This window comes from Pelodiscus sinensis, chromosome 14, assembly GCF_049634645.1.
Source record: "Pelodiscus sinensis isolate JC-2024 chromosome 14, ASM4963464v1, whole genome shotgun sequence".
NCBI classification, from domain to species: domain Eukaryota; kingdom Metazoa; phylum Chordata; order Testudines; family Trionychidae; genus Pelodiscus; species Pelodiscus sinensis.
Window position 1 is genome coordinate 8,772,523 of NC_134724.1, and position 22,326 is coordinate 8,794,848.

At 42.8% G+C, this 22,326-nt stretch overlaps 1 protein-coding gene across 1 annotated transcript in view; it reads left to right on the forward strand.

Moving 5' to 3' along the window:
• The window catches only part of IGF1R (insulin like growth factor 1 receptor), a 293,701-nt gene that overhangs the window by 20,539 nt on the left and 250,836 nt on the right, over positions 1-22,326 (forward strand). The window contains exon 2 of the mRNA XM_006129225.2: positions 18,980-19,525. Coding sequence (XP_006129287.1) covers positions 18,980-19,525 — 546 coding nt within the window. The remainder of the gene's footprint in view (positions 1-18,979; positions 19,526-22,326) is intronic.

The following is a 22,326-nucleotide window of genomic DNA, read 5'->3' on the forward strand; positions in this document are numbered from 1 at the left end:
TTCGTTCACAAATTTCAACCCTACCTTGACTTTGCAGGATATGTGCTTTGCCAGTCCATTTACACTTGTCCTATTGACTTGCATTTTTGCCTCCTTTCATGCTGGCTCTTGTATTTGGAGTGCTCTTTATTTTCAAGTGCACCGGATACCCTCCTTCATGGAAACTTAATTCCACAAGTCTCCAAATGACAAACCATGCTGGTCAAAATGTTGTTTCCCTCCTGTTGTTTAAAAAACAAAACAAAAAAATAACCACACACACCCAAAAAACTACCAACAAAGCTGAGAAAAAACTGCCATCATCACAAAACACCAAATTCCAGGATCAAAGCTGTCAGAGATTCCCTAAGAGCGTTTTGCTTTCTGCCTCTTCTCTTGTAAGCTTTTTGGGGCAGAACTTGTTTTCAGAATGTTTTATAATGTCAAGCATGTTCTTGATGCTTGGCAAAAATTGCATCTGCAGCAGTTTGTTAGGTGGGGCTCTGGATTGTAGTTAATTTTAGGTTACCTATTCTTCAAGAGAAATCTAAGCTCTTTTTAGAACTTGTCTTCCCAGTTTAGTCTTTGACAACAGTATGATTGGCTTTGAAAGCCACTAGATGATTTCTCTTTGGAAAGTCTCTATGCCTCAGATAATTCTAGTTCAGTGTACAGAAGTTTGATTCTGTTTGTGTTAAACTGACATCTCTTTTCTCCTCCTTCAGTTAAATGCCTAAAATTAGGACAATTATTGCATGATGTAAATTGAGTTCTTTCCCCTCGTCAGTAGTGTTAGCAGTTACTTGTTTTTTAAAATGCTTCCCATACATTTCTGTTGTTCTGGGCCTCCATTTATGGGAGCAGCTGGAACTGTGCAGGTAAGGAAGCATAGGTTCCTAATAGTCTTTTCTTAGCTGTAGTCCTCCATGATCCAAATGGAGGCCTGGTTAGAATGGCTCCGCTATTTTCCTAGTGAATGGTATGAAATCAGGCGCTGAGAGATCAGGAAGGCATGCCAGAAGATGGGCCTCTTCCAGATAATCTGGGAAGCTTGATTGTGCTATTTGAATGGCTGTAGACTGACTCCTCCTGTGTTCTCTTAAGCTGATGGTATATATCACAACTATACTGCTCTTAACTTCTGGAGCCCAAAATCTCCCCCTATGGATCTATTGCACAGGCACCTGTGACAGCAATTTGCATCTCATTCTCTTCAGAGAGATCAGCGCAGGGTGTACAGGGGACTGTGTGTGTAGTGTTCCTTCACATTCTCCTTCTCATGTGTGTAGTAGATTGATTTTTGACTAATAAAATACTCTGATATGCTTTTAGTAGCAGATTTCCAGCTGCCAAACAATGGAGATCATGCATGTTTTATTGAATAATAAGCTAATCATTTCACTCATCAGAAATGCAAATGTTCACCTATTCATTGTATGTTCTGCTGCTGTTTAAAGGCTTGTCTAAGGTGTTGGAGGCTGTGTTAGGCAGGGTATAAACAGCGTAGAAGACAATCCCTGGAGTTTAACATGTTAAAAGCTAAAATGTAGAAACCAAGTACACTCAAGCAACTTTGGGGAAGACCATTTTGCTGCTTCAATGAGGGACATGTCCTAGTTTTCAAACAAACAGTTTTCCCTACACATTCTAACTTAAGGGGAGAAAAAGCCGTGGAGTGGAATAATTGATTTAAGATGATTTGTAGAGATGTGCACTGAGAGTCCTAGGTTGCTGATTGAAAGCTCTCTTGCGGATAGTAAAACTCAGGTTTTCTTTGTAGTTGATTAAACTCCAGGATGTTTGTGTTTGCCTTTCCGCTTTACCTCATGTAGGGAAAAAAGAGTGCTTTGTGCAGAAGTACTTGCAGTATGCTGCTCGGTCTGTGTGGGTTAGGCCTCCTTTGTAAGCCCAGTTCATCTTAACTGGTTAGACAGCAAGGGCTTGCTAGGAAAGATTTACCTGTTATAATGCAATAATTATGCAGCTGTAACTCCTCATATGGTCTCTTTATGAGTGTCTTTTCTTGGACTAATTTAAACCCCTTCCAGAGTGACATAAGTTTCTCTCCCCACCCCCCCATGCAAAAAATGCATTTTAACGCTGAAAAAAAAGTGATTTCATGGGCAGTTACATTGGTGTGACTTTGTTGGTTTAGATTCATCCCGTACCTTAATGCTTGGTGTAACTGTCCTGTGTGGACAAGGCATAATTCAATGTTACTCAGTTATTTTTTCTTAGCAAGGTCAAGATATCTTGATCAAGGTCTAGCCAAGATCCAGACCGCACAGAAATGTTTTTCATATAGCAATAATTATAATAACTATATAAAAAGATTTTATGGTCCATTCAGAATTATTCAGGGGGTCTAGATCTGGTCTGCAGTTATTGACTACCTCTGGCCTAAATGATCCATCACATTATCTCTCTTCTTGTACCCATCCACATGTTTCACCTTGTCCATGTTTCACTTTGCTTTCAATTTGATGAGCTCAATCAAGTTAAACATGCTTGGAAAGTCCCTTTAACTTTAACACTTAATGCAGAGACTGCTTAATAAATTAAACACCTTTTCCGTTGAATGGATCAGACAGGCTGCATCCTGCCTGGGAGAACAGGCTCCAGTATGACCCGCTCATGGGACTTGAAAGGTGTTTTGATATGTCTACAGGTGGTGTTAAAAGGACTTTCCAATCTTGTGACAATAACTTGATCTGAAATTAGTACCTTTCTTCCCTTTGTAGTCAGATGCTTTTCTTATCCTTGCTCTTTTAAAACTCCTGCCTTGTGGAAGTTAGGCTTATAGAAGCTCGAGGGGCTTGTCTACACAGCCACTTTACTGTGTTGTAACTTTCTCATTCTGGAGTATGCGGTGTCCCTCCCCACATACACCTTGAGTAAGCACTGTAACTTGCTGCAAAGGGCCAGTGTGAACAGGCTCTGGGTGCTGTGCTCCCAGTGCTGTTAGCTACCCCTCCAGCGCCCTGGAGGTAGTTTACCTAAAGCATTGGGAGAGCTCTCTCCTACTGTGGGTGCCGTGACCACACTGCTACAGCAGTGCTTTAAACTTGGAATGTAGACAAAGCCTTCGTTTAGTTTAACCAAAGATGGCCATAGAAGGCTAGGGAGAATCAATATGTTTCCTTAGGTGATGTAAGTCCTGTGTTTCTTTAGTAAAGAGGTTAAGTCCTAGGTATTAAAATAAATCACTTGGGAACCCTAGATTATTTATAGATAATGCCCTGCTAAATTTACCCTCAATTTCGGTCAGTTTCAGGGTCATAATTGTAAACTTCATGATTTCGGCTACTTAAATCTGAAATTGCTTGCTGTTTGTAATGGTAGGGGTCCTTACTAGGGATGTTAAAAAGCAAGTAATAGGGTAACTGTGTAACCACTGAAATTTTCAGCTGTTACATGATTATATGCGCACACAGTGTGGGGCAGCACCTAGCTTCCCGGGATACAGAGGCAGAAGCATGGGATGGCAGCTGGCTACTTCGGAGCTGATGTTTGCCAGAAGCTGGCTTTTAAATCAGTTCCCAATGCATGCTGGCTCCCACCCCATGCTGCAGGCTCTGAGCCATGCAGGGTGGCAGCTGGCTTCCTAGGAGTGGGGCAGAAGCCTTTGTCTAACCATTCATGGTAACCGATAAGACCAGGCTTATCGATTAACTGTGGAAACAGTTATCTTATTACATCCCTAGTCTTGACCCAAGAAAGGAGTGTGGGGAGGGGGGATCCACCAAATTATTGTGTGTGTGTGTGTGTGGGGTGCATTATTGCTGCTCTTCTGTGCTGCTGGCAGCACTGCTGCCTTCAGAGCTGGGCAGCTGGAGAGTGGTGGCTGCTGGATGGGAGCCCAGCTCTGAAGACAGAGCCACTGCCAGCAGTTAAAATGGTGCAGAAGTAAGAAGGATGGCACGGTATGGCTTTGCTACCCTTACTTCCTGCTGCTGCTAGAGGGATACTGCCTTCAAAGCTGGGTGCCCAGCTAACAGCTGCTGCTCTACTGCTGCCCAGTTCCAAAGGCAGAGTAGAAATAAGGTTGGCAGTACTGTGACCTCTTAAAATAATGTTGTGACCCCCTCTTGCATATCCCTTTTGGAGCAGGACTCCCAATTTGGGAGATGCTGGTTGTTGCCTCTTCCCCCCCCCCCCCCCCAATTGTATATAGGCTAAAAGCGCCCACATCCAGATTTCATAAGGGGGGGGACTAGATTTCACAGTACGTGATGCATTTTTCATGGTGCTGAATTTGGTTTGGCCCTATTTATAGATTACTGGGGAGATTAAATATAATTTCCCATTAACTTGTTGTTGAATTCTGTTTCTGACTAGTGCGTTTGTGTATGTTGGTCCTGTGCTGGCAGTTTCCTTCAGATGAAGTCAAAATGGCCTGGATTTGTTGGCAGATCTAGACTCTGAGGCAGTGGGAGGTAGTAGGCCGCTAAAGGCATACTACAGGGACCATAAATGTGGGCTGTTGAGTCCAACCGCATGCTGATTATTTTCATCCTGTGAGAGTTGGCTGCCTTACCTGTGCTATTTAATTGTACATGCTCTAGGATAGGTTAATGTCAGCCAGTTGCTGAGTCACTTGGATGTGTAGACAAATTGTGTACACAACCTTTAAGGTGAAGACAGGTCCCCTAGAGAGACAATTTCTGTTGAGCTCTATTGTCATCACAGATCGTGAAACACAAATTCTGTTATAAACAGCTTGTAATTTCCAGTCTTGCACTTCTGCTTTAGCAGGCATTAGACTGCAATTCCTAGGATTGAGCTTAAACGTCATTATCACAGTTAAAAATGTTTTGCTCTCATAGTTACTGATCATAATATGCCACCTACTCACTTGGGTATTGTTTTCCATAAAGTGGCATTTTTTATTTTTTGTTGCTGTCAGGGAAATGATCCTGTGGGTTAAGGAACAGCACAAAGACTTAAACTTGTTCCGTATTTCCTGCAAAGAGAATGGGATTTACCTTCCTTTCCTCCCCCAGGAGTTAAGCTTTTACTTATTTTCTTGTACAAAATGTTTTTATTATGTTTGGATTCTGCACCTTTTAATCATCTGGTTCAGTTAACCATGTCTGTAACTTCAAAAGTAAGACAGAACAGAGTAGATCTTAATTGTAGAGTTAACCTACCCACTGACTTTGTCATGCCTATGACCCTTCTTCCTGTTGACGTCCAATCTTCCCACCCGAGTTGAGAGCTTTAAACCCTGGTTAGCTGACTCGTCTACCAGTACAGACTTGAAGACAGGATGTTGCTTTCACTCGGGCTGATAATCCACCAATTTTGCAGTGAGGACATAGGCTACACCACTCAAATGTGGATTGTGCAGTAGTGCCTTCCTACACGAAGTTATGAACCCCAAAGGACAGACTGTGTTAGTTAACCTTAAAAAGGTCTGCACGTAAATTGGGGGACGTAAGAACAGGGAGAGGTATGAAATTGAGGTATAAAGAAACCAACAGTGCCAAGAAAAACCTTTGGTTGATTGTGGATGCAGTACTCAATTGCATTTAAAATGAGTTATAGCAATATAGTCAAGTAGGTTTAAAGGGGTATGCAAAGGTTTTGACGTGGGTCAAAGTAGTGTGATAGTCCTTCTTGAGGAGACTTTATGCATGCACCTAAGTAACAGCGTAGACCTTGTATAGGAAATATATAGAAGAGTTGTAAGGCTAAAACAAAATATGTAGAATTTGGCTAATGGATGATGTAGGCGGACTGTCAGTCATCGGTAAGTACAGTAAAACTCCGATGGTCCGGCATCTGATGGTCCGGTACTCCTGATGGTCCGGCACCATTAGGAACCTGGAAGTGCTCCGGGCAGCTGGACCATTGGAGCTGCTCTGCCCCCAGCTTCCCCGATTCAGCCGCTGCTAAAACTGACCAGCGGCTGAATCAGGGAAGCCGGGGGCAGAGCAGCTGGGGTGCTGCCGGGTAGGTCCCGTAGCGCTGCCCCTCGGGGCTGCGGGACCAACCCGGCAGCACCCCAGGTGTCCTCGATTCAGCCACTGCTGAAACTGACCAGCGGCTGACTCCAGGAAGCCTGAGGCAGAGCTGCTCTGCCCCGGGCTTCCTGGAATCAGCCGCTGGTCAGTTTCAGCAGCAGCTGACTTGGGTACACCTGGGACAGAGCAGCTGGGGTGCTGCTGGGTTGGTCCCCGCAGCACTGAGGTGCAGTGCTGCGGGGACCAACCCTGCAGCGCCCCAGCTGCTCTGTCCCAGGCGTCCCCAAGAGCAGCTGGGATGCTGCCGGGTTGGTCTCGCCATGCCAAGGGTCGGTGCTACTGGACCAACCAGACAGCACTCCAGCTGCTCTGCTGCAGGCGTCCCGATTCAGCCGCTGCTGAAACTGACCAGCAGCGGCTGAATCCGGGACTCCTGGGGCAGAGCCGGATTATCGGAAGGGGGGGCTATGAGGGGTCTGGGGTGGCATCCCCCCACCCCACCCCAGACCCCTCATAGCCCCCCCTTCCGATAGTCCGGCATATTTTATAATCCGGCACCCCCTGGGTCCTAAAGGTGCCAGATTATCGAAAGTTTACTGTACATAGAGCATAGGGGAATCTTGTATACTTCAACTCTGTGGATGATCCTTTTTGTTAAATTTCCTTTTCCCACCAGAGCTGAGGAAAGATTGTATAAGGTAGTACTAAAAATTAGTCTCCAGTTCATCTGATGAAGTGGGTTTTACCCATGAAAACTCATGATTCTATATATTTTGGTTATTCTCTTAGGTGTCATAGGACTGCTAGTTATTTTTAAAAATGCGTGAAATAAGCCAAACAAAAATCTGTCAGACAGTATTTCCTAGAAAGGCAACCTTTGATCTCTGAAGTAATTTGAAAGGTCACCATTGGTTTTAGCTTTGTCTCCAGATTTTGACTTACGTGAAAAACAAGCCCCTAAATATAAACAGGAGTGCTTTCATTTACATTTAAAAGTTGCTCTGCAGTATTTAAACCAAACATGGTGGTATTGTGTTTGCTTGAGAATGTAAAGTTTAAGTATAACATCCAAAATACAACACCCAACTTCAACAAAAGTGGGAAGTGATTCATTTTTTTTTTCAGACTAGTGTATGCTGTTTCTTCTTCCTTCCCCCCAATGATTAGGGTAGTAAATCTGAAAAAAATGTGTTAAACTGAAGTTAAGTCCAGTAATACAGATGGTCCACACTTGCTGGGACTCAAGCCGAGCCCAAATTCTATTGACTGTCCTGCCACTGACTTCCTTTGTGACCTTGGGCAAGTTACCTAGTCTGTAAGCCTTATTCCTCAATGGCAAACAAACAAAACCACAACGTTTCCTCCCCCCCCCCAAAAAAAAAACCAATAAAACAAAAAAGCATTGTACCTCGCATCCAAGTAAAAATTGTGAGGCATATAATTGGGGCAATATATGTCCCTTTGATAAATTAAAATAAAAATATTTGAAGCTGACAGTATTGTTCTTAACATGACAAAATACAAGACTAAACTGTGTGGAAGAATCCTATATTACAAGGGGATGACCTGTAAGGAATCTCTCTAGTGGCTAATTTCCATGAATTCTGTAATTAGTTTCTTATGTCCACAGTATGCACCTTACAAAGGATTACTTTAGTTGACACTTCGGATATCTGCAGTAGGTGGTATGACCATGCAGGTAGTTTTTTGATTATTTTAAGAAGTGTGATGGTTACAGAGAGAACTGGACTTCTGTCCCTTAATGTAGTCTTTGAATTCCTTGAGTTGTTGAGCCATGGGCCTTTAATTCTGCTTGATGAATTCTGCAGTTCTCCTACTCATATACAAGAGTACTGTAGACCGCCCTGGCCTTTGTCAACTACACGTAGGTCCAATGTTGTTCAGGAACTCACAGTTGTTCTCTTTTGGAGTTCGTGAGAAGTGTTACACAATGAGTGCACAGCTGCCTTATAACCTATGTTGTTTCTTCAGATGCCCCCAGCAGGGCCCCGTGTCTCAAAAATTAGGTTGACCTAGCTGTGTTGCTTGGTGCCTTGTTCCTTGAGTGCCTTGGTTAGATCAACTTTGCCCCTTATATAGATGCAGTTGATTGACAGAATTCTTCCTTTGACCTAGCTACCTCCTCTTTCAGAGATGGATTATGGACAGAAGTGGAAAAGTCTCTTCTTGTTGATGTCAGAAATGTCTACAATCCATGGTGATGTTACTGTCATAGCAATGTTATAGCAATGTTACTGTAGGAGGCCCTGGGTAAAATGTACCCTCCGTCCGGCCCCCTGCATCAGCTTCTCTGGAATGTGTCCCTTTTAATCCGGTCAGAGTTCTTTCATTATGTGTTTTGTGGTTGCTGCAAAACAGTTGTGTAGTTCGGCTGGACTCTGAGGCAAAATCATGTATGCCGATATTTCTGACGTTGTCTCTGAACAGCTCGTTAGTGTTTGCTTAGGGATGGCTTTTGTGACTCTTCCTTTTCCTTCTTGCCAACATTCCAAATGTCATGACTGTTATACAGTATTCACAAATAATGGCAGAACAGCTCCAAATCAGTCTCACATGGTAAGCATTCCTTTGGTTGCTCTAAAAGAGAGATGGGAGTTTTGGAAATGACTGACTTTGTGAATTCTCTAGATCTGAGGCACAGGCACTGCTGAGAGCAAATGTTCTGCGCAGACCAAATGCTTTAATAAAGCCCTCCCATGGATTTAAGCTGAAAACACGTGATGAGAAGGAAGTGGCTCCGTAGGAAAAGAACTAAACAAAAGGCTGTTTAGAAGTTGCGCTAATCTCCCAGATGGTCACACGACTCCGTGTTGACCTTTTTGAAGGATGATCTGATCTAATAATTTTCAATAGTGGAGCTTGGGAGGAGAGCAACATCATTATATCCGGAAGCATCAACTGTTAGCTGACTGGTAGCAATGTTCCTCCTCCTAATATTTTTCAATTCATATGCGGAATAATGTTTTATGTGCACCAAGGTGCATGTGACTGTGCACCGTCAATAGAAACTAAAGCCTACCTGTGGGTGCTCTGCTAATCAACTATGTGACATTTGAATCTTTCCTGAGCGGCAGCACAAATGCCCAGCTCGCAGGGAACACTGACTGGGAGTGACAATAAAATTATGTAGAAAGACTGTCTCCATCTGTCTGTGGTAGGGATGTAAAACTTTAACTGGTTAACCAATATGCATTGCATTGCTGGCAGGCTTACCGGGATATTCAGTTAACTGGCACCTGGTTGTCTGGAGCAGCCCTGTGGTGCAGTGCAGTGGGCTCTTCCTGGCCTGACCGGGCCCACTGCGCCTAGCCATGTATGGCGGGGGGGTCCCTCCAGCGCTGCTGAGCAGGAGCATCCCACTGCATGGTGCGGTGGCCCTGGCATGCCACAGGCAGGGGACTGCTCCAGCTTAGCTGGGCCCACTATACCACAGGCTGCTCCCGAGCTCCCGGCAGTGCAGCAGGCAATCAGTTAAACCCATAGTTTAACAGGTTAACCATTTACATAGGATTTTACATCCCTGATCTGTGAGGAGCGTGCTCAGGAACGTCCATGACTGGGACAGCGAGACTTTGTTTTGGTGGCTGTTGTGTGGTAGGTAGGTTATCTTGCTTAACATTGAACAAATGGAATTTGGTTTTCTTTTCCCCCATTCTCCGTCTTTCCGAGGAGCACTGGAGCTAACTGGAGGATTTATTCTGTGCACTATCAGCATATGCCAGGTTTCAGTGGGGGCGAGGAGTTGGATGGCCCATGCCTTTCCTACTCCTGCAAGGCATCCAAGCTTTCTGGAACACAAGCTACTTTTCCCTTCCTCATCTTCAAGGAATGGTGACAATATTGACTCCCAGGCAGATAAATTTTGAGGCATGGATATTTTTCTGCCCTCACTGTTCAGCACTTCCTGCGTCTTGCCCAAAATATCTCTAAAATTGCTAAGGTACCCAGGTGAGACTTCCTGAGCAGACTGGGCCAAAATGAGGCATCTTCATCAGGCTGTTCAAGTCCTCATCAAGAGGTGTGGAACTCTGATTAAATGCAGGACTTTGGTGAAAGAGAAGTTCAAGGAGGAAACTGGGGGAATTCCTGGGCCTAATCTTGCCTCCCTCTGCATTGACTCATTGGTACACAAAAGAGGAGAAATACAAATGGGAAGTTGATTTCCAGAGAAATTACTGGGCATAAGTTGAGCCTCTGTGCTCAGATTCAGCTCTACTAAAATCACAGATTTGTAGAACAAGAAGGGACCTCAAGAGGTCTAGTCCAGGTCCCTGCACTCATGGCAGGACTAAGTGTGGCTAGAGAGAGACTGTTTGTCATGGAGCCTTTTGGGCACAAGCAGGTCTGCGGCTTCATAAAGGAACTTTACACTGAGGGATTTTGTAGCCTGAAAGAGCTTTTTTTTTCCCATTTAGCAGAGGGACAGGGGAAGCACAGGGTTACCTCTGAAGACAGTGGTGCTCAACTTTTTTTTCATTTGCAACTCCCGGAGCCAGGAAAACTTTTTTTTTTGGGGGGGGGGGGATGGTCAGGAACATTTTGTTGCGGTCCCTTTAATTTAAAGTGCCAGTCTGCTCCCCTGCCACTCCCCTCACCCCCACCTCGTGTGTGTCGGGCGCCGAGCTGAGAAAAGAAAATACCGACCCACAGGTTGCGTACCGCTATCTTAAGACACCATTGGGCAACTTAGGCTATTGAGTGGGATGCATGAGTGGCCCTCCTCCGTTTTAGTGGGCCACAGAATTCTCATAACCAAGGTGGTTCTCTTTGATAGGAGATAGGGTAGGGATAGGCTAATTTTGCTGACTGCGCTTGTGTACCTAGAATTTCCAGAGTGTGTGGATTTAACTGTAGCAGTGCTATGATTGGATGCAGAGGAGGTACACAGCCCCTACCTACAGTCAGTGTTGTGTGCAGTTAACCTACACCTTACTTCTCATGCCTTTGCTTTAGGTATTTGTCACTTGAGTAATACCAGTAGGGGAAAAAAAAACCTCCTGACAGAAACTAGAAGATTCTGGCAACCCTGCCCATGGGAAATGATAAAAAAAAAAAAGTCTTCTGGGTGACACACAACTGTGATGGGCTGAAGGCTGCCCACCACTGTCTTAAAAGGTGGAGTGACCATTAATATCTCCTTGTCTTTGATTTCATAAAATTGAAGCTAAAACCAGCGAGAAATGGGATTTACAATGAAAGGAATTTTGTTTGAAAGCAGTGTTTTTTTTAAACACTTTCTAAATGGAGTCACTGGAAGAAATACAAAACGTGTAAGTAAAAGCCAGACAGCAACAAACTTATTTCAGGTTGCTTTGAGGAACAATTTCGTACACAAAAACTAAGAATGTATTTGAAATGTGGGCCATGCAGTCTAAATATGAATAAATTAGTTACCAGAAGCGTAGTGGTAATGAAGACTGAAGTACTGAACAGCAAAGTTCGTGCTGATTTGTCCCGTGGAGACTGCCATTTTGCATGGATGCTGTTGCTTTGGTCTTGTTTTGTGTCACTTAATGCCCTCCACCAAGAGGGAAAGCCATTAAACCATAATTGGTTTGTTGACTTATACACATCTGCCAAACAGTTATTTGAAGAGGGATTATAATAGGATTTAAAAGTCTCGTTTCATGCCAGGCAAGAAAAGATCTGAAAGTAAGACAAAAACTTGCTTGAGAAAGTAGCCACTGTGGAATATTGACTGCATGTTGGCTAAAACATATTTTTAAAAAATGCAGGTATTTCTCAATATATGCTATTTAGAAATTCAGAGATAAACAGGAGATTAAAAACCTGTTTATAATTTTAAAAAAAATGTTTAACCAGACGATAAATATTAGGAAAGGATGGGTGCTAGGAATGTGTTGAGGTTTGTTGCCTTGCAGATGTTTTAAGACACTGGAAAGCTTTACATTTCTGTGAGTAAGCAGACAGAAAGTACTTGATTGTTTCTGGAATGAGAATCATTCTAGAAGAGGGCTGTTGACTATCCTTTTTTTTTTTTTTTTTTCAAGTAAACATGTAATCACTTGAAATTACAAGCAGTTACACGTTGACATGTGGGGGAGGAGCAGTTACAATGTGACATGCGGGGCAGGGGCAGGGGCAGGCAAGAGCTGGGGTTCACCATGAGCACTGGCTCCCTCTTGCCACTGATAGCAGTAGCACAGGGAGCCACCTTGAAAGCCTGCTTGCAGCGTATACTGGCTCCCACCTCTTCTCCTCCACCCTTGCTGCCTCTGACACAGCTGCCTCTGATATAGCCCAGGCTAACTGGTTAGTCATTTACATGACTGCATGCTAACATCCCTATCCCAGAAAGAGGCAGAAATGTAATTTGGGAAGGGTCCTGTGGCACCTTAGGGTATGTGTACACAGCAGTGTTATTTCGGAATAACTAATGTTATTTTGAAATAAAGTAGATCGTGTCTACGCTACAAACAGTTAACTTCAACGTAATGTCAAGCTGGAGGTCTTCTTACTTGGACTTCTGTAACACTCATTGAGGAATAAGCAAAGTCTGAGGAAGAGCGCTCTACCTCCCGACTTCCTGCTATGTAGACAGTGCCAAAAGCCAAAATAAGCTGTTTCGACTTAAGCTACACAATTGACATAGCTCAAGTTGGGTAGCTTATTTCGGCTTTAGCCCTGCTGTGTAGACGTGCTCTCAGAGCCTGACAGATACATAGGATCTTGAGCTTTCATGGGTACAATGCACTAAATCAGATGAGCTTGAGTAGAAATTACAGAATATATATAACAAGGTGTATATAACAGAAGCAATTATCTGTCAATTGTAGGATCTGTGTATTAATAGTTTACTAAAAGGAGTAGTTATATATTTAATGGAGCAGTATTAATTGTTTTGCAGCAGGATAGTGGGTTAGCTGCATGCATTGTGGCAAACTGTAATTGAGAATTTGAGGAAATATTTTTAACTGTATGGGGCACAGAGAGAGATGTTTCTTCAGAATTAAAAAATATCTACTAGTCAGTGCATAAAGAAACCATACACTGAATATACATTTTATAAAGGACGTTGTAGTGTGTTTCTGTCCATTTGAGAGACCAGTTTATATTGTACATCTAAACACACAGTCCCTAAATGCGGTCCAGAGAAAACACAGCATAGTCAGATTGAAACTGTAGTAGGCTTTGATCTCAGATTAATTTGTTTTTCATACAATCCCTTTCAGGACAGTGAGCAAAAGTGAGGAAAAGATGATGCATTATGGAGTAACTAGCTTTCATGGCCAATGTGAACTTCTAAAAGAAAGGAGAAAGCAAAGCAAAACAGTGACTCTATTAAGAGACTCTATGAAGTAAATGGAGGTCTCTTCATTCATCTCATGAACTTGGAGACTTTCCCCCTTTTACCAAGGAAAAGTAGAATTTGTCAGGAGTAATAGAAAACAAGTTGTTTCCCTGTTTTGTATTTGGAGCTCTGTGGCTTTCATCATCTACATTTAGTTCTACAAAACATAATTCATTAGGTAAACTAAACCCCAGTTCTTAAATCAAGAAAATGTCAGCCGCACACTCACAGGTAAGCAGTTGCCTAACATATAGGGATGTGAAAGGTTAACCAGTAGGCATCCCTCTTGACTGGTTCCAGTTAACAGGGGGGAGAGGCTGGAACATAACATAAGAACGGCCGTACTGGGTCAGACCAAAGGTCCTTCTAGCCCAGTATCCTGTCTATCGACAGTGGCCAGCACCAGGTGCCCCAGAGAGGGTGGACCGAAGACAATGATCAAGCGATTTGTCTCCTGCCATCTCTCTCCAGCCTCTGAAAAACAGAGGCCAAGGACACCATTTTATCCCCTGGCTAATAGCCTTTTATGGACCTAACCTCCATGAAATTATCTAGCTTCTCTTTAAACTCTATTATAGTCCTAGCCTTCACAGCCTCCTCTGACAAGGAGTTCCACAGGTTGACTACACGCTGTGTGAAGAAGAACTTTCTTTTATTCGTTTTAAACCTGCTACTGGAGCTGTAGGATGACGGGAATGGCCCCTGCCTGTGAGGCCCCTGGGCCTCACAGACAAGGCCAGGTTGGAGCAGCCCCTGCCTGTGACATGTTTGTGTGTGTTGCAGACAGGGACTGCTCTGGCCAGGGCTGGACAGCCCCTACCTGCAGCAAGGGCGGTGAGGGTAGGGAAAACCTCTCCAGCCTGTGTGTGTGTGTGTGTGTGTGTGTGTGTGTGTGTGTGTGTGTGTGTGTGTGTGTGTGTGTGTGTGTGTGTGTGTGTGTGTGTGTGTGTGTGTGTGTGTGTGTGTGTGTGTGTGGGTGGGGGGTGCACTGCAGCCCAGTGGGGTTGGAGCAGCCTCCTGCCCTCCTCCTTGCAATCTGTTAACTGGTTTAATCATGAGATTTAATGTCCATATTAACATTGATGGAGTTCAGTGGGGTCCATTTTCCTTATTAGGAAGATGGTGTTTCATAATTGGGGCAAATGAGTTGTTTTTTTGTCAAAGTCCTGATCCTTTACTGATTTATAAAAGCTTTAAGTATCCTAAGTAACTTTCAAGGAGGGACGAACAAAAAAACTAAAAACAATAACTTTTTAAGCTGGTCTCATAATATCTGTACAAGTGTGTCTGTTTCAGAGGTTTAGATAAGTTGCTGTCATTCCTCTTATAACTCAGCTGTTTTTTTTTAAACGCCACCGCTCTGAAGTTGGCCTACAGCATGTCAGCCCAAGTGCACATTGTATTTCTTTCCCAAAAGGTCTTGGAGCAGTCAAGATTTCTAACATTTTAATCACGCTACAAATTAATTCTGTTCCCTTACCTGTACTATACATTAATAGGAACCGTTAGGGCATCTTTATTTTTGTGCCAGCAGGTGGCGACAAAAACAAAGTGATTTAATTGGAAAAACATTGCATTTCTACCAGTTATTAGGGATGTAAGCGACTAGTCAGCTATCTGATGAACGTATTGGACAGTTGAATAGGTGACTCGACTAGTTGCTTCTTCCCCTGTCCTTTAGCTGCCTCCATCAGAGAGAAGCAGCAAGGGGGGCAGTGGGAGCCGGCTCCCCCCCAGCATTGTCTTTGGGGGATGTAGGGGCATAGCAGGAGAATGTCGCAAGTGGGGACTGAAGTCGTCCTGCTGGTGCTGGTTCCCACTGCAGCCGCTCCAACCTTTGAAATGTACAGGAGCTCCGGGGGCTCTTGTACATTTCAAAAGCAAAAGTGCTGCAGGGAGCCGGGGGCGAGGGGGGACTCAAGCAGTCCCCCGCTCCCCCGTGTTCCCACTGCAGCTGCTTAAGCCTACATTTACTACATTTGAAATGCACAGCCACAGCATGGGTGGCTCCCGGAACCGGCATGACCCAGGACTGCTATCACCGCTGCAGCTCTGCAGAGCAGTCCTATTGACTAATCGTATGGTTGATAGAAATTGCATTGGCTAGATAATTAGCCTGAAGAACACATTTTAACGTCCTTATCCCTTTTGCCTTTTCCAGAAAATGTGTTGGCAATATAACAGTACTCCCATTTTGTCAGAGCAGATTCTCTTGGGTCAGACCTATCCTGTCTTTTTATTTTGGTAGTCTTTAAAAGGAAGTGGGATAAACAGCATTGTAGGACCATAGTATTGATCTGTTGTACTGTGTTGTGGTTTTCCCTCACAAGTTCAGGAGGAGAGGACTGGTTTTTGGGTTCACTTGTAAATGCTTGTCAGACTGAGTCTTCACCAAGCGGAGATAATGGATAAAGAGCAGATCTCAGAGACTGCAGTGACTGAAAGGAAAAAGGAGGCTATTAAAAATGGAGCTGAAGATGTGTGGTGGTGGTTGTGTGTGTGGAGAGACTTTTATAGAAGAGTGACCTGTAAGCATGATAGTCTAATCTATTTAGATGTATGATTAAAAACCAGTAATATCAGGATTGTGAAGGAGCAGAGAATTGATTACTCAATTCAGTTAATTTCTCTCAACTCTTTCTTCCTCCCTTTCCTCCTGAACTGGGGAATTTCAGTTTCTAAGGGTACATCTAGACTACATGCCTCTGTCGCCAGGAGGTTTACATCATACCAGGAGGTTTACCTGGGTGGTCGACAAATACCTTTGATGTCGACACCCGCGCGTCCAGACTATCGCGCTGAGCCGACAAACAGCTAATCAGCTGTTTGTCGGCTCAGCGCGGCAGCCATGTAAATTTAAATGAAGCGGCGATTATTTAAATCGCCACTTCATTTTACTATGTCGGGTAGCCTAATCTACATGCCTCTGGCGATGGAGGCATGTAGTCTAGACGTACCCTAAGATTGGAGCAAAGGCATGGAGTTCCTCCCCCCCACCCCCTGTTGCTCTAATGCAGTTGCATTTCATGTGATTTTTAAGGTTTGCCTGAGGAGAGCTTTCTAAGCTGGCAATTGTAGGTGCCAGTCTGTCTGCTCATCCAAATCTTGAATGACATACAGTGCTAGAAACCTTGATTCATTTGCACGCTTACGTTCTAGAATTCCTCTGACAGATTTCTCCCTGCCTTTTACAGCTTTTGTCTCAGGTTTTTTGGATTGGGTTTCTGCAGCGTGTGTAGCCTGGCTTCTGAGGGTGGTCAGTGCCATCCTCCTCAATCTTTTCCTTCAATCAGCTAATAAATGCCATGGCACTAGCTGTAGGTGGGACATAGTTTTGTTTTCATCAGACACTAAGATAAAGGTGCCTTTCTCATGCTGCTTCTCCAAAAGTCCATGGGGCTGACATTGGTACACAAGATTCTTTTTTGAACTTGCTTATGGACAACTTTTCTTGCCTGTGTGTATCTAATGTAGTAATTTGCTTAAAATAATCACAGCCTTCAGTTTGCCATTTACTTGTGTCTGAGTAGTAGAAGTGATAGTCAATGATATTTTGCCCAGAAAGCAACTTTCTGAACAGACTATTCTTTCCTGTTATCATCCTGTACTCCCCAAAAGAGTAGAATTTATTTCCCCCCCTCTTGGTCTGTAATGTGTATGTTAACTCCAGCTGATTCCTTGGGATGTTAGCTACTTTTAAGTCTTTGTTGGATGTTAAAAGTTGCTATTGTTTAAGCATATTCATGTTTCAAATCCTTTAACTTGCAGTAGAAGTCTTAACTAGGTACTATGGGAAAACAGGGCAGCTTTCTTTTGTTAAAGCAATTTGTGAAGCTCTGGACTGTTTTCACTGGCATTAGAATTTAAGTTACTGGCTCCCGTGTTTTTATTTAGCCAAACTCAGAAAGTTGGTGGTAAAGTAATTATTAAGTTTAATATGCATAAAACAAGTCTAAAAGCTTCTCTTTCAAACTAGATCCGTGGGTGAGTTTGCTTTAAACAAACTGCCATTTTACTTCCTTCTCTTCCGTTTGCTTCCAGTGACTTATTTGTATTGTCTGCATTTCTTTGTTTCCCATTTGTTCCACCAAATACCTCATAGATCAGTATCAGCGACTTCAAAAATAATAATGCTTGGGCTCTCAACCTTGTGCTTTGTGGTTTTTCGGTGGCTTTGTGTTTCCTATAGAAGACCATGCATCTTTGTTTAATATTTATACATACTTGCTAATGTAGTTAATTATTGTTTTTATTAATAGAATCTTTCAAAAGTGTTCCAGGCTGTTTTGAGCAGCTTTTGTGGCATTGGCATAAGAGGGTTTTTTTCTTTTATGCTTATCTTTTTTTTTCTCTTTTGTATGCTTTTTTCTCTCTCCACATGTGAAAAGTCAGACAAGTTAATGTTTCCCCATATATTTCATTTTCATGTCCCATTGACAGCCTACTTCATGAGAATACATTAGATTCAATCTAGTGTTTTCAAGGGAAATTCCTGATTATGATTCAAATAAATATTCTTGTAAATAAGACTGTTGTTTATCCTGTGCTGCTTAGGGCTTCAGGAACTCCACTCTGGATTTGTGCCAGAATTAGTGAAACTTGGTTCACTGGAGTGCATGCAAACAGGAACTCCATGAATTAGAAACAAGTCAGAACACTTTCTTTTCCTTAATGCTTGTAGAACAGGAAGTGCTGAGGAGCATTCTGTATATTTGTAATGTTACTGATCTTTTGTAAGTTCCTACGTTCTGGTGTAAGGGCCAAGTTGGCTTGAGAACCTGGGAAAGTAGAGTAGATTTTTGGTGTTGAGTGAGTGGTTTGGGGATTTAGAGGGTTGAAGCCAAATATGCTGTGTGTTCCAGTGCTTTAGTTTATTCTCAGCTTTAAGTTAGGGTATGTCTACATTGCACAGCTTTTAATGGCAAGGCTATGTCAATACTGTCTTGTTGCTAAAAGTCAGCATATGATTGCAAATAATGATCAAATGATGGGCCTTCACGGAGCTTTTCATCTTTTCAGGAGGCTATTTGCCCGATAAAATACTTCTAACTCCTATGAGTGAGGTTTTTGCGGCGTTGGCAGGAGAAGCGCTCCTGTCTACACTTTAACTTGCTGCAGCAAAACTTTTGTCATTCATGTTTTTTTTTTAAGCACCTGTAAATAACAAAAGTTTTGTCAATCAAGTGCAAGCGTAGACATACCCTTAGTAATGTAAGGGTTAAAGTTACATAATTTTTGGGAGGGTAGAGTCCTCTTATTAAATTTATTCGCAATCACGTGAATAAAATCTCAGCCCATCACCAGTGAAAAATCACATCTAAAAGCAATTATCTGTTTTGTTGAATTAATTGAAGCAGCATGCATCCAGTTTTTATTTCATGGTAAAATTCAGACTCATTTGAAGCAGCTGTAAGACATCAGTTTTGTACCTACTGCGGAATATGTGTGGTTCTAGTCTTCTTCTTTTGCATGTAGTATTAACATTTATCAGTTAAATGAGATAAAATGAAAGTGGCATATTCAATAGTAGGCCCAAAATTATGTGCTTATTCTTCTAAAATTACAGCTTAATCGTGGAGTTAAAATTTTATGGCAGAGAAAATGTTCAATTGGAGCTGTTTCGATTTAATTTGCCTTAATTTTGTTTTAAAGTTGAAAAATTTGTTACTAAGGATTTCTTTGTTTTCCCTTGTGTTTTCAGTTTGTGGGCCAAATGTCGACATTCGCAATGATATCCATGAGCTGAAGCGCTTAGAGAACTGCACAGTAATTGAGGGTTTCCTACAAATTCTGCTGATCTCCAAAGCAGAAGATTACCGCAGCTTCCGCTTCCCAAAGCTCACCGTTATCACCGACTACTTGCTGCTGTTCCGTGTAGCTGGCTTAGAGAGCCTAAGTGATCTCTTTCCCAACCTCACGGTCATTCGCGGGAGGAACCTCTTCTACAACTATGCTCTGGTTATCTTTGAGATGACTAACCTCAAAGAAATTGGGCTGTACAATCTGAGGAACATCACCCGAGGGGCCATCCGCATCGAGAAAAACTCTGACTTGTGTTACCTCTCCACAGTGGACTGGTCTCTGATCCTAGATGCAGTGTCCAACAACTACATAGTTGGGAATAAACCTCCAAAGGAGTGCGGGGACTTGTGTCCAGGGACTATGGAAGAGAAACCCTTGTGTGAGAAGACCTCCATTAACAATGAGTACAACTATCGCTGCTGGACCACCAACCACTGCCAGAAAAGTAAGAGTTGAATAGATTACCAAATTCAAATGCAGCTCTTTTTTGGGTGGGGAGGAGGGTGCCTCTTAAAGTAAATCGCTCTATTTACTTCAGTGGCTTAATTCTCCCTTTTCCTATAAGTTTTGTTTGGTCATCTATTCTTTTTACAGTGGGTACATTGGAGATGAGTACCACTGAAGTTAGTATCTTCTTCAGTCAGTGGTAGTTGGCCAACTCTTTAGTTCTTTCCATAGTCAGTATTTAATTTTTCACTTTTTGAAAGAAAAATTGTTGTTCTATGGTGATAAGTGCCTCAATAAAACTAGAGGCAAGACTAGTTTCTTTGCAGCAGCTGGCTTTGGCAGGATAACTACTTCACTCAGTCATGAACCAGTAATGTTGCTGGGTTTCTCGAAGGCAAGGACGTTTCTCAAACACTACTTAATGAGAATGTTCAATTTTCAAGTCATGACTGTGAGAAGATTCTTGTGCTCAGGACCAAAGCACCCCATTGCTTTCAATGGGCTTTGGTCAGGGCCCAAAGTTTTCCATCAAAATTTGCATTTTGATAGCCTTCAGAGTCCTCTATATTTGTTTGATAACTGAAGATCTTTATTAAGACTGTACATGACTCTGAAACTGGCTCTACTTCAAATGATATGGGATAACTATTTCTGTTGGTAAAATCTACTTGATGGGAATGTTGGCTTTATAAGTCCTTAATTTAGAAAGGTACTTTTTAAAAAGGGAATTTCTCCTTTTTTTTTTATTATTGCAGGGTTTGGTTGCTGTCAAAGATGGCTGGAATAGTCCTATTAATATTTAGTATAATTACAGACCAAACATCTTTACAGATAATGTATAACTAAAAGCATTTAAAATAAAACCTCAGGGTAACTAACTTCTCTGAGAAGAGGAAAAATAAGTTGCATCTCTTTCCCTGTAGCTCTGCATGGGTAGAACCACTTCTAGATGATCCACAAAGGGAAATCATGGTATTATGGACGTTTTTCATATTTGCAGCTTCATAATAGCAGCATTGACAGGTTGCTAGTTGTGCTGATTAAAATCTTCAGTCACAGCCAAGAAGGAAGTTTCCATCCTACAACATGCTGAACTCCACAGGTTGACTGTGCTTTGTGTGAAGAACTCTTTTCCTTGGTTTTGTTTTAAACTGGCTGCCTATTTATTTCATTCATTGAATCATCTACTTCTAAATAGTTAGGGGCATAGTTGATGATTAAAAATTAGTCATAGAGAAATGTACCATGTGTGAGAGAGATTCTCATTACTCACAAGGAAAAGATAAGTCTGTAGTGAATAGGGATGTGAACGGTTAACTGTAAGTTTCACCCTTAACAGTTGAGGCTCATTGATTAAGGTTAACCAGTGGAGGCTGGAGCAGCTCTTTGCCCACCACGGACAGGGGCCATTTTGGCCTCTGTCCACAACAGGCCTGGTCCCTCTACAGGCAGCGGCTGGTTTTACCCGGATGCCAGCCTCCTTCCCCCCCTTGGGGATTTTACATCCCTGGTAGTGAAGCAGAGTTATATGGTTATTGGTTACCAATGTACAACAACAGTGCAAGGAGGGGGACATGAAGGTTGTTCTTGAAATCCTAATAGTTAAAGAAGCTATAATCCATCATCCTCTGGAATGTTTGTGTAAGCTCCCCCACCCCCAGCCCTTTTTACACGTCTCCTTATGGCAACATGGTAAAACTGCCTTAACTGCGGACATTTTGTTAGCAGTCTTGGGGCCATGTTATCACCCATGCAAGTGGAATGCTGTGCGTGGAATGCATTTCACTGACAGTGAAAAGATTAAAGATTCTGAGCTCATGGAACATGAGGGGGTGGGGGTGGATTTTGGTTTGTCAATTTTACAGCTATAGAGAATAGTGGAAAAGAAAAGTTCCAATTTTAAACTAGTTAACGACCACAAGGACTTTGTGAGCTCTCTATAGAGGGGAGGCTAGCAAAGGTGCTGTCCTGTAAATATATTGAACCATAGAATTCTAGAACTGGAAGGGACCATCGAGTCCAGTCCCCTGCCCTCACCGCAGGACCGAGCACCATTCCAGACCATCTCTGACAGATATCTATTCAACCTGCTCTTGACTACAGTATCTCCAATTTTTCTCCCTCCTTGTTAATGCCCTTTTTTAGATGCTTGAAAACATCTATCATGTCCCCTCTCAGTCTTCTCTTTTCTAAACTAAACAAGCCTAATTCTTTCAGTCTTGGTGCATGTGTACACCGCAGCTGGTAGTGAGCTTAGAGAGACTGTCTGGCAAGGCTCATGCTACTCCTCTAAAAATGGCTTGTTTGCTTGGGGCAGGGTAGGTTTGAGCATGAGTGTCTAGCCCAAATGTCCATACAGCTATTCTTATTCTTAGTACAATGCCTGCTAGTGCAAATCTTTTTGACCAGCCTCACTGCCAGCTACAGTATAGACATACCATTAGGCATATGCCTAACTCATCTTGTATGAGAGGTCCCATTGTGATTTCCATAGGGCTGCTTGTGTGAGTAAAATTACACTTACTGTGTAAGTGTTTGCAGGACTCAGGCTACAGACAGGAATCTCTTTTGGTATTATGTTTTTCTCCTTCCCTTTATCATCCCCCCCCCCCCCAGTGTTTGTAATATTGACTGAAGTTTTAAATAGTAATGAGAGAATTGAGATGCAGTCGGGCAGTGAAGTTGTACTTGTGTCTCTGTTTGCAGTCTTGTTATCTGCTATGGCACTGTTTATCTCTTCTGATAGCCGGTATTGACAAAAACACTTGCGGAACTATGTCTCTTTGCACTTTCCAAATA